Genomic DNA, 14,367 nt, shown 5'->3' with positions numbered 1-14,367 from the left:
TCTCTTGCTTGTGCTCTCGTAATAATGTCGAGTTTGATCTCCTATTTCCTTTTCTTCACCCACTTTGAGTTGGCTTAGTAGTTAATAAGAGTCAAAATACGTAAATATAGTAGTGTCATACGGTTTTCTTGTTAGAATAGTCAAAATACGTAAAGGGTTTAGAGAGAATGAGCTCAAGTTATAGTAACCATCTGTAACCACCTATTTAAGTTGATGTTGCTATATCAACTAAATGTAGTAGGGTCAGACTGTTTTCTCGTTAGAATAGTCAAAGTACGTGCAAGTTGACCCAAACTCACACAGCCGTCCTCCTCACTTCATGCATATCTATACATGCCAAAGGGGTATTATATTCTTTGCTTTAGCATGCTTTTCAAAAGCTAGATTGTTTGTTGTAAAGATTGGGAAGAAGGCTCTTTTAAGCTTTGTTGTGTTCACATGTGAGCTTATTATGATCATATAGGATTTTTTTGGGTTGATTGTCTGTTTTGTCTGCATGAATGTTGCTGAGTTTTACGTTAACTTCTTCGTTAACTTCTTCGTCTGGATCTTACTGGAATTATCTGGGTGGTCCCCTGAACTTTGAAATTTATGTCTATTTAGTCCCTAAACTTTTCAAATTAAACATGAATTCAAATTTATATTTGAAATTTTAAAATTTTTTGAATTTTTTTGGATGTGTCAAGTACTTATTATAGAAAGTTTAGAGATTTCTTAGTTTGATTCGTAAACAACAAAAAGTTTTGATGTTTTTTAAAATATATTATATTTATGTCGGTGTCTTGAATATCAACATGTCGATTGGTTTAGAACTAAACTCTCTCGAATAAACTTTTTTAAATAAGAAAAATAATGAATTTTCATGATGTTGACTGAACCCGACTTTTTTTTTTAAATAAACAAAAATTAAAAAAAAAATGTAATTAGATGCGCAAAAGTAGCCAAGGTCATTCTTAAACCTTAATTAAAATAATTAACATCTAAACATTTTGATTAGTGTAGGCCATTTTTGTCTTGTCCCTCATAATAAATGCTAATCAAATCTATCAATCAACTAATCTGGTTTCTTACCGTCCAATTGACAAAGTCTAATTAATGCAAATAAATAAATAAAATTAAAAAATTAAAAAATTGAAAATTAAAAAAAAATTTGTAAATAAATTAAGCTAAATTAATAAAAATAACCCTAATTTATACTTTATCTAAAAATATTGTTAATTTAAAAAAAAATCAAAAAAAGCTAAAAAATATTTTTACTTTTCAAAAAATATTTAAAATATGAATGAAACTATTAAAGTTTATTAAAAGTTTAAGTGTATTATTAAAAAAAAAAAATTAATACTTTTGGTTGAAACAAAATATTAATTTTCCCGTAATGTTTTTTTTTTTTTTTTAGTTTAAAGATATTATTAAAATGTTTATAAGTTAAAAGGGACAATTATTTTAGACAAAATAGTCCATAAATAATAATAATAATAATAAATTAATCAATCTAATTTTTCAACTTATTTTCTATTATTTAATTATTACCAACTTATTTTCTATTATTTAATTACTACTAAAGTAATATATTTATTTTGTTGATTGCTCCACTTAATTTCAAATTTCATAATAATTATAATATATTGTAAACAAATTTATATTCCATATATTTATTCAATAAATGCATACATCTGAATAAAGAAACCAACAACATTTATTGCAAAAGGAAATAATAAAATTGAAAATTTTCAAAAAATAAAAAAATAAAAAAATATTATCCTATCATATTTTATATTTATTTATTTATTTATTTATGCAAATGTGTGGCACGTGAAGATTTTTTAATTTTCATTTCCAATTTTGCACCAAATTAAATTTATATAATAATGAAAATCTTGACTTTAATTAAATAGAAAAAGAAGAAAGTCCTTAAAAAAAACTATATATATTATACCAAAATAATAAAATTATTATTAATTAATTTATCGCTAAATAGACATATAATCTAAATATATATATAAATTTAATTAAATAAACACAAATTAAAAATTAACCCAATAATTAAGATATAATCTAATATTAATAATAAATAACAACAATAATGTGATTGGAGTTAGAGTTTCAGAGACAAGTCAAGGAAATTGGTCTGACCTTGATCTTGTTTGGTCTGAGAATGAACAATATTCTCATTACCGGCGTTTGAGCCTCCAATCGCCGGGCATCTAGCCACGTCATCATACCTCCCAAAATTCCGGTCACCAATCGCCGTAGTCAGCCGCTCCACCGCCGGCTGCTGACCCATAAACACGGGCCTCGGCCACAATGGAGCAGAGGAAGTAGGCCCACCAAAAAAGCCCAGAGGCTTCTGAATTTGCTGAGCGTGCGCGTGAATTCCCAACGACCGTCTGTGAAACGCGCCGCCGTGAAGCGGAATTGCGGCCGCCACCCAATGAAATCTTTGAACTCGTTTGGCTAAAGTCCTCTCTCGTTTGTGGGCATTTTGATGGCCTCCCAAAGCTTGGGAGCTGAGGAATTTTCTGTGGCAATAATTGCATGAGAAAATTCTGGGCTTTGTTGTTGAGAGGTGAAGATCCAGAACGGTGCTCCGGTCGTCGGAAAGTTCGCCGGTTTTCTTGTCGCCGTCTTCCTCGACGTCCTCGAAAAGTGGGGTTTTGTCCGCTTGGAGTTCCATGTTGAAAGGGGAGAGGTTTGGTTTTTTTTTTTTTTTTTTTTTTTTTTTTTTTNGATTTTTTTAAAAGGAAATTTAAACTATACTCAAAATTACAAAATAAATAAATAATATTTTTTTTTTCGTTTTTAGGGTTCGAGAAACTTCAATTTAGTCAATGAAGTGTCGAGATTGAGTAGATCTCACTCTCAAGATTCGAACATATATCCATAAACGGAACTACGTAGTCCCGAACGAAAGGAATACGAGAATTATACTGTTTAATTAACTATTTTTCCACGTCTAGACACTAATTGATGCTAAGTTTACATAATGTCAATATTCATTTATTACGGGTAAATGTCTATAGAATTTGATTCATGATACAAGGGAACAATATGAGACGGTATATCTATCTATCTTTTATTTTTGTGGTAGAGACCAGAGAAGTCTTTTCTTTTGAATGTCGTTTACTTTCATGCTCGTTAAAAAAAGAGGCAAAAAAAAAAAAAAAAATTACAGTAACTTAAGTATAGTTTAATTGGTTTAGACATAAATAACCGTTAAAAATGGTCTAAAAATTTCCAAATTATAAATAGTTTAAAAATTAACCTATCAATTATTAAAAGATATTGTACTAAAAAATATTTAAATAATTAATTCCGACAAAAACGAGAAAAAAAAAAAAAAGTTTATAAAAAATAAATAATATTTTTGAAATTCAACCTATAATTTACTGTATTTATTATATTGAAACTAAATCCTTTTTAAGATCTTTTGACATGAAAATAATAAATAAATAAAAAGAAATTCCACTATTTTTTTAATCTTATTTTATTTAATATTGGACTTGGTCATTTGAATATAAAATATTTTTTTATTTCAAATTTTTCTAAATTCAACTTTATTTTGTTTAAATTTTTATTTAATAAAACCATGTGTGAACAAACTAGTATTTTAAATTATTTTTTTATTATCCCAAGATAATATAATATAATATAATATCTTACGAGTTATATTAATACCGTAGTTTTTTTAGTTCTATTAGTATTGAACAAAACTTTGACTTTCTAATTTTTTTTACTCGAGAGTCTATATTAGTCCCTGTTGAATTATGCTCACTTCACCAACTGAATTAATGTTGTTTTAAGTTTAAACATGTATTTACAAATATTTTTCTTCGTGGTTGTGACCCGCGATCTATTTGCACAAATTTGAGGGGTAAATTTTAAAAAATAAAAAATATGAGTTTTTTTTTTTTCAAGGAAATAAAATTTATTTCACGACGGGCCAGAGGAAGTATTGTCGATTGTGGGCCCATGGGCCTACAAACAGGGACAATCATTTTCAATAAGCAAACATTGGGCCTGGGCTTTAACACTGGGCCTGGGCTTAACATTGGGCCGAAATATAATTGAAATTATATATTTTTTGTTTTATTTTCGTGTTTATTAATTTTTATTCTCTTTTTAGCAATAATGATTATATTTACAAATTAAATTTAATAATTTTTTTTATTAATAGTATGTTTTCATGGTTATATATGATTGAAGATCGATATTTAATACTAAATTAATTTATTATTAATTAAAATAATGCATAAATAAAAGAGGTTAGAGGTTCAAATTTTCAATTCAGACGTTCTATATTTTTATTTTTGTATATTTAAATTTAATATTCTAAAAGTACAGCGGGACAACATGCTAATATATAACATAATCATATTCAAAATAATAAAAATCATAAATATATTTTGATCTTATCGTTAAGAATATATATTTTATATATACGATACCTTAAAAAGTACATAATAATTATAATTTAAAATTAATAAAATAAATAAATAAATAAAAAGCATATAGTATAAATATGTAACATCATCATATCTATAAATATCTATTTACAAAATCTTTAGTCCACTAGGAAAACTCATCCACCCATGTCACCAAAGGCTCATCTTTTTCTTTATTTTAAAAAAATGCCTATATTTTTTAAAAATTACAATATTAACCCTAATTTTTATAAATATTTTAAAATTATCGATAATTTATTAGAATATTAGATAAGATATTAACATGATCCCTAAATGACACGATGTGAGTAAGATAACGACATTGATTTTTTTAATATTTTAATAATTTTTTAATTTTAAAGATTAATTATGAGAGTAATATTATAGTTTAAAGAATTAAAAATATTTTAAAGATAAATTTAATATATATATTTTAATTTTGAAGAGATTAGTCCACAAACTTTATAATTATTATTTTTTAGTCCTTCAAATTATATTTTCTTTTTAGTCCTTGTATTAATTCTTATTTACACTCAAGTTAGCATACCAATATAATAAGGGTCTACCATGCTTCAAATGTGATATCTTTTTACAGTATATGGAGCTTGTCACGTCTATATACACGTAGAAATTATATAATTTTAATATTTTACCAAAAATTATACTGACCCAATAGAGCTGATTTGTGATATCGAAAAATTTAATTCTAGGAGATATCGTACGTTTTATCGACTACTACATAAAAGGGTTAATTTTATTTAAAATTTAAGTACCTGCCGAATTAATGAAACAAAACGTGGATTTTGTTCGGGATGGGACATGATTTTCTTGGTCGAAGAGAGTCAAAACGCACACTTGAGTTGGGTTTTCCAACATCATTTTCCCCTTAAAAATTACTCAAAAGCTCCCCTTTTCCCACTTTATAAAAGTTAAAGCTGTTAACACCTTAATTAATTAGTTAACTAATTTATTTTGTATTCTAGTGAACTGAATCCACATCAACGGTCATCCGCCTTCACACGTGTCTTTAACAAAGCTTTGCTGTGCTCCTGTCCACACTTGATCTCAGCCTCCGGGAATCTTGTACCTTATCCTTGTTCCGAATCTACAAATGAAATACCCATTTGTAGACCGGTTTTTTTCAAGCTCGGTTCGGCTCATGTTCTGTTCTTATTTAGCAAAATAATAATAAAAAATGTAAAAATAAAAACAAAAACAAAACATTTTACTAGCAATTTTAATGAAGAAAAAAGTAAAAATTAGGATGTTTTGTCGGGTCAACCTCTGGTCAAAAGCGCGTACATGACACGCGCCGAAATTACAAATTGTAGACCGGTTTTATTTTAAACTCGGTTTGGTTTATGTTCTGTTCTTATTTTTACGCTGTTTTGTTTTGAGGTTATTTAGCAAAATAATAATAAAAAATGTAAAAAAAACAAAACAATTTTAATGAAAAAAATGTATGTTTTGCCGGGTCAACCACTGGTCAAAAAGCGCGTACATGACACGCGCCGGAATTACAAAACGCAAAACGAAATTCCATTTCTTTGTTCCATTTTCAGCGAAGTCTACAGAGACTCCCTCTGCTTCCTCCGCAGCTTTCTCTCTATTTCACGTCCTCATTTCCTCATTATTTCATCTGGGTGTCGCCTAACATCACTCAAAACATCTCAATTACTTCCCCAAATCGAAGTTCTTGTCGGTCGGAAGCTGAAACCATGACGGTTGAGCCAAGAGTTGATGACCCAAAGGACCAATTTCCGGTTGGAATGCGTGTTCTCGCCGTCGACGACGACCCCACTTGTCTTTTGATCTTGGAGACTTTGCTTCGCCGGTGCCACTATCATGGTAATTGTCTGTTTAATGTTTGTGGTTTGTGGATTGAGGATTCTGTTCTGTTTGTGAAGATTGTTGAATTGATTGAATGCAAGGGAATAAGATTGATGTTGAGCTTTAATTTGGAAGTTTGGACTCCCTTAATATCTTATGGTTTGATTTGGTTTAATGGGTTGACATGTGGTTAGCTCTTAAGTTCTATATGCCAATGATTTGTTCTTGTTCGGTTCATGTGAGATTTCATGTTGGAAAGGGGAACAAAACATTCGTTAAGGGTGTGAAAGTCTCTCCCTAGTAAACATGTTTTAAAATTGTGAAGTTGATGGCGATACGTAACGGGCCAAAGCGGACGATATCTACTATCAGTGAGCTTGAACTGTTACAAATGGTATTAGAGCTAGACATAGGGCGGTGTGGTAGCGAGGACGCTAGGCTCCCAAGGGGGTGGATTGTGATATCTCACATCGATTGGAAAAGGGAACGAAGCATTCCTTATAAGGGTGTGGAAACCTCTCCCAAGTAGACTGTTTTAAAACTTTGAGGCTGACGGCGATACGTAACAAGCCAAAATGGACAATATCTGTTAGAAGTGGGTTTGGACTGTTACAAATGGTATCAGAGCCAAACATCGGGCGGTGTGGCAGTGAGGATGCTGGCCCCCAAGGGGGTGGACTGTGAGATCTCATATCGATTGGAAAAGGGAATGAAGCATTCCTTATAAGGGTGTGGAAACCTTTCCCCAGTAGACCGTTTTAAAACTTTGAGGTTGACGGCGATACGTAACGAGCCAAAATGGACAATATCTGTTAGAAGTGGGTTTGGACTGTTAGAAATGGTATCAGAGCCAGACATCGGGTGGTGTGGCAGTGAGGATGCTGGCCCCCAAGGGGGTGGATTGTGAGATCTCATGTCGATTGGAAAAGGGAATGAAGCATTCCTTATAAGGGTGTGGAAACCTTTCCCCAGTAGACCGTTTTAAAACTTTGAGGTTGAGGGCGATATGTAACAAGCCAAAGCGGACAATATCTGCTAGTGGCGGGTTTGGACTGTTACAAATGGTATCAGAGCCAGACATCAGGCGGTGTGGCAGCAAGGACGCTGGGCCTCCAAGGGGGTGGATTGTGAGATCCCATATCGGTTGGAAAGGGGAACGAACCATTCCTTATAAGGGTGTGAAAACCTCTCTCTGATAGACCCGTTTTAAAACTGTGAGGTTGACGGCGATACGTAACGGACCAAAATGGTTTGACCGTTTTGGTAGCATGAAGAATTTCAACTCATCTAAAGTTCATTTCTTCTTGCTTCTGACTCCCTATGAACCGTTTGACGACGTGACTTTTTCAAAGGGTCGGTGGGACATGGGAGCTTAGCTCATGCATCGGTTTACGAAAGAACCAATCAAATGTAATTTAATTGTGTTCATTGGATGTTGCAGTCACTACGACGAATCAGGCTATTATGGCACTCAAGTTATTGAGAGAAAACAAGAACAAGTTTGATGTGGTTATCAGTGATGTCCACATGCCTGACATGGATGGATTTAAGCTGCTTGAGCTTGTGGGGCTGGAGATGGACCTTCCTGTTATTAGTAAGCTTAAACTGCACTATGCTTTGAAGTTTTTTTGCCGAAATTTTCAATTTTTTAAAGTTGATTAGATCTTACATCAGTTGGAGAGGGGAATGAAACATTGTTTATAAGAGTGTAGAAACCTCTCCCTAGCATACGCGTTTTAAAACCATGAGGCTGACAGCAATACGTAACGGGCCAAAGCGGACAATATCTGCTAACGGTGGGCTTGAATTGTTACAAATGGTATCAGAGCTAGACACCGGGCGTGTACTAGCGAGGACGCTGGGCCTCCCAATGGGGGTGAATGTGAGATTCCACATCGGTTGGAGGGGAGAACAAAACATTCTTTATAAGGGTGTAGAAACCTCTCTCTAGTAGACGCGTTTTAAAACCGTGAGACTGACGGCGATACCTAACGAGCTAAAGCAGACAATATCTGCTAGCGGTGGGCTTGAGCTGTTACAAATGGTATTAGAGCCAGACACTGGGTTGTGTGCCAGCGAGGACGTTGGTCGGCAAGAGGTGGATTGTGAGATCCCACGTCAGTTGGAGAGGGGAACGAAGCATTTCTTATAAGGGTGTGGAAACGTCTCCCTAGTAGACGCGTTTTAAGACTGTGAGGTTGACGACGATACGTAACGGGACAAAGCAGACAATATCTACTAGCGGTGGGCTTGGGCTGTTACAAATGGTATCAAAGCCAAACATTGGGCGGTGTGCCAGTGAGAACGCTGACCCCTCAAGGGGGTGGATTGTGAGATCCCACATCAGTTGGAGAAGTGAACGAAGCATTTCTTACAAGGGCGTGGAAACCTCTCCCTAGTAGACGTGTTTGAAAACCGTGAGGTTGACGGCGATACGTAACGAGCCAAACTGGACAATATCTACTAGCGGTCGGCTTGTGTTTGCCGTTATCGTACTAAAAAGTGGCCTATTTTGCACTTCTATTCTTTATTTTATATCAAATTTAGTGTGACACTATTGAATGTTAATCTGTTCTTTGTTTCATTTTGATATGTGAACGTGTTCTTAGTGCTGTCTGCAAATGGAGATCCCAAACTTGTGATGAAAGGGATAACTCATGGAGCATGTGATTACTTGCTGAAGCCTGTTCGCATTGAGGAGCTCAAGAACATTTGGCAGCATGTTATGAGGAGAAAGAAATTTGATCCAAAGGATCAGATGAATTCTATCAATCAGGCCAAGCATGATTATGAGAATGGTGAAGAAGTAGCTGATCCAAATGGGAAGTTTAAGAAGAAAAGGAAGGATCACAACTATGATGAGGATGATGACCAGGATTATAACGGGCAAGAGGACGATGACTCGTCGACCCAGAAGAAGCCTCGTGTTGTTTGGTCTGTCGAGCTGCATAGGAAGTTCGTAAATGCTGTTAACCAGTTGGGCATAGATAGTGAGTACTTCATCCTTTCTCGCTCTCTCTCTCGGGTTGAAAAGGGTTCTTCATTCGTAACAAATAGGGGAACGAAGCATTCTTTATAAGGGTGTGGAAACTTCTCTCTAACAAACACGTTTTAAAATTTGGGGGAAAGTTCTTAAAGGAAAAGCCCAAAGAGGACAATATCTACTAGCGGTGGGCTTGGACTGTTACAAATGGTATCAAAGTCAAACATCGAGCGGTGTGCCAGTGAGGACACTGGGCCTCAAGGGGGTGAATTGTGAGATCCCACCTACGTTGGAGAGGGGAACTGAGCATTCCTTATAAGGGTGTAGAAACCTCTCCCTAACAAACATGTTTTAAAACCTCGAGGGGAAGCCCTTGAAGGGAAAGCCTAGTGAAAACAATATTTACTAGCGGTGAGCTTGAGCGGTTACAAATGGAATTAGAGCTAGACACTGGGCAGTGTGCTAGTGAGGATGTTGGGCCCCCGAGGGGGGTGGATTGTGAGATCCCACATCGGTTGGAGAGGGGAACGAAATATTCCTTATAAGGGTATGGAAACCTCTCCCTTAACAGACACATTTTAAAACCTTGAAGGGAAGCCCTGTAAGGGAAAGCCCAAAGAGGACAATATCTATTGGGGTGAGCTTGGGTTGTTACAAATGGTATTAAAGCCAGATACCAGGCGATGTACCAGCGAGGACGCTGGCCCCCAAGGGGAGTGGATTGTGAGATCCCACGTCGGTTGGAGAGGGGAACGAAACATTCCTTATAAGGGTGTGGAAACCTCTCATTGACAGAAGCGTTATAAAACCTTGAGGGGAAGCCCTTGAAAGGAAAGCCCAAAGAAGCTAATATCTGCTAGCAGTGGACTTGGGCTGTAACCATGGTATCAAAGCCAGACACTGAGCGATGTGCCACTGAGGACGCTGGGTCCCAAAGGGGGGGGGGGGGAATTATGAGATCCCACATCGGTTGGAGAGGGGAACAAAGCATTCCTTATAAGGGTGTGGAAACCTCTCCCTAACAAATGCGTTTTAAAACCTTGAGGAGGAACCCTTAAAGGGAAAGGCCAAAGAGGACAGTATTGGCTAGTGGTGGGCTTGGGATGTTACAAATGGTACAGAGCCAAACACCGGGCGGTGTGCCAGTGAGGACGTTGAGTCCCAGGAGGGTGAATTGTGAGATCCCACATCGGTTGAAGAGGGGAACGAAACATTCCTTATAAGGGTGTGAATTGTGAGATCCCACATCGGTTGAAGAGGGGAACGAAACATTCCTTATAAGGGTGTGGAAACCTCTCCCTAACAGACGCGTTTTAAAACCTTGAGCGGAAGCCCTTGAAGGGAAAGCTCAAAGACGACAGTATCTACTAGCGGTGGGTTTGGGCGGTTATAAAAGATTTCTCGAGTCAACGCTTGTTTCACTATCCATCTCTTTTTGCTATGCAGAGGCAGTGCGCAAAAGGATTTTGGACTTGATGAACGTTGAAAAGCTCACAAGAGAAAACGTTGCTAGTCATCTTCAGGTAAATAGTCTTGTTATTCATCATTGCACTCAGTCATTAGTTTTAGAAGCCTAACCAACGTGAGCTCTATGGACTGCAGAAATATAGGCTTTATCTCAGGAGAATCAGCTGTGTAGCAAACCAACAAGCTAACATGGTGACTGCATTGAGCAGCGCCGACCCTTCGTATATGAGAATTGGTTCTCTTAACGGTATCGGGAATTTCCATTCCGTCACAGGACCTCCACCGTTTCCCAACACTGCTTATAGATCTATCCCGACCACCGGGATGCTCGGTCGATTGAATACTCCTGCTTGTATGGGCATGAATGGCCTTTCTTCCCCGGGAACCGTTCCATTGGAGTCTACATTTCAGCCAAGAACCCGCAGTGCGAATATGTTCCAGGGAATGCCAGAGTCATCAGGACTTGATCAAGTACAACACGTTAAGCACGGCACCCATGTGGACGATCTCGCTCGTGCTTTTGATCAGAGAACAGTGTTTTCTGCTGCTGGTCATTTGAGTAATGACCCCTTGATTTCAGTAGTATCTGCAAGCTTGGAAAGTTCACGTCCTTCGGTAGATAGTATTCGATGCACGGGTGACGATTGGTCGAAGGCTGCTCGTTCATCTAGGATGCTCTTGCATATAGGAAATTGTGTTTCTGACATTGCTTCAATATCTACTCAATCCCATGATTCAAGAACAGATACTCAATGTCAAGCAGCCACGAATAGCAATCGATATGATCGAGTAATCACAAAGGTTCCTGTTCAAGATTGGAATGATCTAGAGGACGCCTATTACGACACGACCGTGGCCTGTAGCTCATCAAATTCATTCGTACCACTGAATGGTGCTGCAGAGACGTTACCAAAGCGTTTCGAAAATCAGAACACAATCTTCTCTAGAAGCAAGGATTTTAACGTGCCTAGTCGAGCAAATGATCTCGATCGTGCAATGGTGGATCACGATCAATTCAAGAAATCGTCTATCGAGACATCGATCATGTTGAAACAAGGAGTTTTGTATGATCATCAGCAAAAAATGCAAGCTAGATTTTGTTCAAGTAACTGTGGTTCCTTGGAAGACATAGCATGTGCAATGATGAAGCAGGTAACATCTTTTCTTTTTGTCTTGTTAGTGGAGAAAGAGTGTATCCTTTCCCATTTGAAACCAAAAAGTTCACTCGAAACCGATAAGCCTCGGTTAGATGGCACTTACTCGGGGAGGGTATAGTATCTAAATTGTGAGTAGGGCAAGTTAGCGACCAATTTAACTGTAACGGTCCTAGTCCACCGCTAGCAGAGATTGTCTTCTTTATATTTTTCTTTATGGGCTTCTCCTCAAGGTTTTGAAATGCGTCTACTAGGGAGAGGTTTCCACACCTTTATAAAGAATTCTTTGTTCCCCTCTCTAGCCGATGTGGGATCTCACAATCCACCCCCTTTTGGGGCTCAGCGTCCTAGCTGGCACACCGTCCGGTGTCAGGCTCTGATACCATTTGTAACAGCCCAGGTCCACCGCTAGCAGATATTGTCTTCTTTAGATTTTTCTTTATGGGCTTCCCCTCAAGGTTTTAAAACGCGTCTACTAGGGAGAGGTTTTCATACCCTTATAAAGAATTCTCCGTTCTCCTCTCTAGCCGATGTGGGATCTCACAATCCACCCCCTTTTGGGGCTCAGCGTCCTAGCTGGCACACCGTCCGGTGTCAGGCTCTGATACCATTTGTAACAGCCCAGGTCCACCGCTAGCAGATATTGTCTTCTTTAGATTTTTCTTTATGGGCTTCCCCTCAAGGTTTTAAAACGCGTCTACTAGGGAGAGGTTTTCATACCCTTATAAAGAATTCTCCGTTCCCCTCTCTAGCCGATGTGGGATCTCACAATCCACCCCCTTTTGGGGCTCAGCGTCCTAGCTGGCACACCGTCCGGTGTCGAGCTCTGATACCATTTGTAACAGCCCAAGTCCACCGCTAGCAGATATTGTCTTCTTTAGATTTTTCTTTATGGGCTTCCCCTCAAGGTTTTAAAACGCGTCTACTAGGGAGAGGTTTTCATACCCTTATAAAGAATTCTTCGTTCCCCTCTCTAGCCGATGTGGGATCTCACAATCCACCCCTTTTGGGGCTCAGCGTCCTAGCTGGCACACTGTCCGGTGTCGGGCTCTGATACCATTTGTAACAGCCCAGGTCCACCGCTAGCAGATATTGTCTTCTTTAGATTTTTATTTATGGGCTTCCCCTCAAGGTTTTAAAATGCGTCTACCAGGGAGAGGTTTTCATACCCTTATAAAGAATTCTCCGTTCCCCTCTCTAGCCGATGTGGAATCTCACAATCCACCCCTTTTTGGGGCTCAGCGTCCTAGCTGGCACACCGTCCGGTGTCGGGCTCTGATACCATTTGTAACAGCCCAAGTCCACCGCTAGTAGATATTGTCTTCTTTAGATTTTTCTTTATGGGCTTCCCCTCAAGGTTTTAAAACGCGTCTACTAGGGAGAGGTTTTCATACCCTTATAAAGAATTCTTCGTTCCCCTCTCTAGCCGATGTGGNTCGGTGTCAGGTTCTGATATCATTTGTAACAGCTCAAGTCCACCGGTAGCAGATATTGCCCCTTTTGGACTTTCCCTTCCTTCCCCTCAAAATTTTAAACCTCGTCTACTAGGGGAAGTTTCCACACCCTTATGAAGAATGCTTTATTCCCCCTTTCCAACCGATGTGGGATCTCAAAATCTACCCCCTTTGGGGCTCAGCATCCTAGCTGGCACACCGCATGATGTCTGGCTCTGATATCATTTGTAACAGTCCAACCTATAGCAGATATTGTTCTTTTTGGGCTTTCTTTTTGGTTTTTACTCAAGGTTTTAAAACGCGTCTACTAGAGAAAAGTTTCCACACCCTTATAAAGAATGTTTCATTCCCTTCTCCAACTGATGTGAGATCTCATAATCCACCTCCTTTTGGGTCTCAGCGTCCTCGCTAGCATACCTCCTGGTGTCTGACTCTGATATCATTTGTAACCGCCCAAGCCCACGGCTAGCAAATATTGTCCTCTTTGGGCTTTGCCTCAAGGTTTTAAAACGCGTCTACTAAGAAGAAGTTTCACACCCTTATAAAGAATGCTTTGTTCCTCTCTCTAACTAATGTGGGATCCTCTCATCCGAGTTGTATGCAACTTTTCGTCTAGATTGCCATAGCTTCTCTGTAACAATTACAAACAACAATTTGATTCTCCGCAGGAACAAGATGGTGCAAAATTATTGGAAGGAGATTTTGGATGTGATAATTTTCCTATTGGAACGTGCACGTGCTTGTGAAGCCGACCTACTCGAACAAAGGGTCCTCGACTCGGACTGCCAGCGTTATCTAGTTTTGCGTCAAGCGGATTTTAATGTATTTAGTCCCTGCAGGTTTAGCTCTGACCATGTTCTTATTTAGCTTTCTACATAGTCTGTTTTCCTGTTTGGCAGAGCAGAAGTACTCAAGGAAGTCTCTTTTCCATTTTGATTCCATGACTGTTTATTGCTTCTAATGTTGGCCAACAATTGTACATTGTAATTCATATGGGTAATGATTTTGCTTTCTCGGTTTCTTTATAAGGGTGTGGA

At 37.7% G+C, this 14,367-nt stretch overlaps 2 protein-coding genes across 2 annotated transcripts; one reads left to right on the top strand and one right to left on the bottom strand.

Moving 5' to 3' along the window:
- Window positions 1–2,095: 2,095 nt before the first annotated feature.
- Window positions 2,096–2,674, bottom strand: LOC111787623 (zinc finger protein 3-like). Its single transcript, XM_023667641.1, has one exon. It carries the CDS (start codon window positions 2,672–2,674, stop codon window positions 2,096–2,098), a length of 579 nt encoding a protein of 192 aa, XP_023523409.1.
- A 3,340-nt stretch (window positions 2,675–6,014) lies between these two features.
- On the top strand, window positions 6,015–14,349 carry LOC111788137 (two-component response regulator ARR12-like). Its single transcript, XM_023668356.1, has 6 exons — window positions 6,015–6,290; window positions 7,714–7,866; window positions 8,882–9,262; window positions 10,702–10,778; window positions 10,858–11,874; window positions 13,999–14,349. The coding sequence occupies exons 1-6, from the start codon at window positions 6,161–6,163 to the stop codon at window positions 14,074–14,076; spliced, it is 1,836 nt and encodes a 611-aa protein (XP_023524124.1). The 5' UTR covers window positions 6,015–6,160; the 3' UTR covers window positions 14,077–14,349.
- Window positions 14,350–14,367: the final 18 nt, after the last annotated feature.

Source organism: Cucurbita pepo, chromosome LG02, assembly GCF_002806865.2.
Source record: "Cucurbita pepo subsp. pepo cultivar mu-cu-16 chromosome LG02, ASM280686v2, whole genome shotgun sequence".
Taxonomy (NCBI): domain Eukaryota; kingdom Viridiplantae; phylum Streptophyta; class Magnoliopsida; order Cucurbitales; family Cucurbitaceae; genus Cucurbita; species Cucurbita pepo.
The sequence above is the reverse complement of the archived record's forward strand: the minus strand, read 5'-3'. Positions and strand labels throughout refer to the sequence as shown.

Bases quoted from the DNA above. Each gene is read 5' to 3' on its own strand.
- LOC111787623 (XM_023667641.1), bottom strand. From the start codon at position 2,674: ATGGAACTCCAAGCGGACAAAACCCCACTTTTCGAGGACGTCGAGGAA.
- LOC111788137 (XM_023668356.1), top strand. From the start codon at position 6,161: ATGACGGTTGAGCCAAGAGTTGATGACCCAAAGGACCAATTTCCGGTT. The intron at 6,291-7,713 runs GTAATTGTCTGT...TGGATGTTGCAG, and splicing joins TCGCCGGTGCCACTATCATG to TCACTACGACGAATCAGGCT. The intron at 7,867-8,881 runs GTAAGCTTAAAC...ACGTGTTCTTAG, and splicing joins GATGGACCTTCCTGTTATTA to TGCTGTCTGCAAATGGAGAT.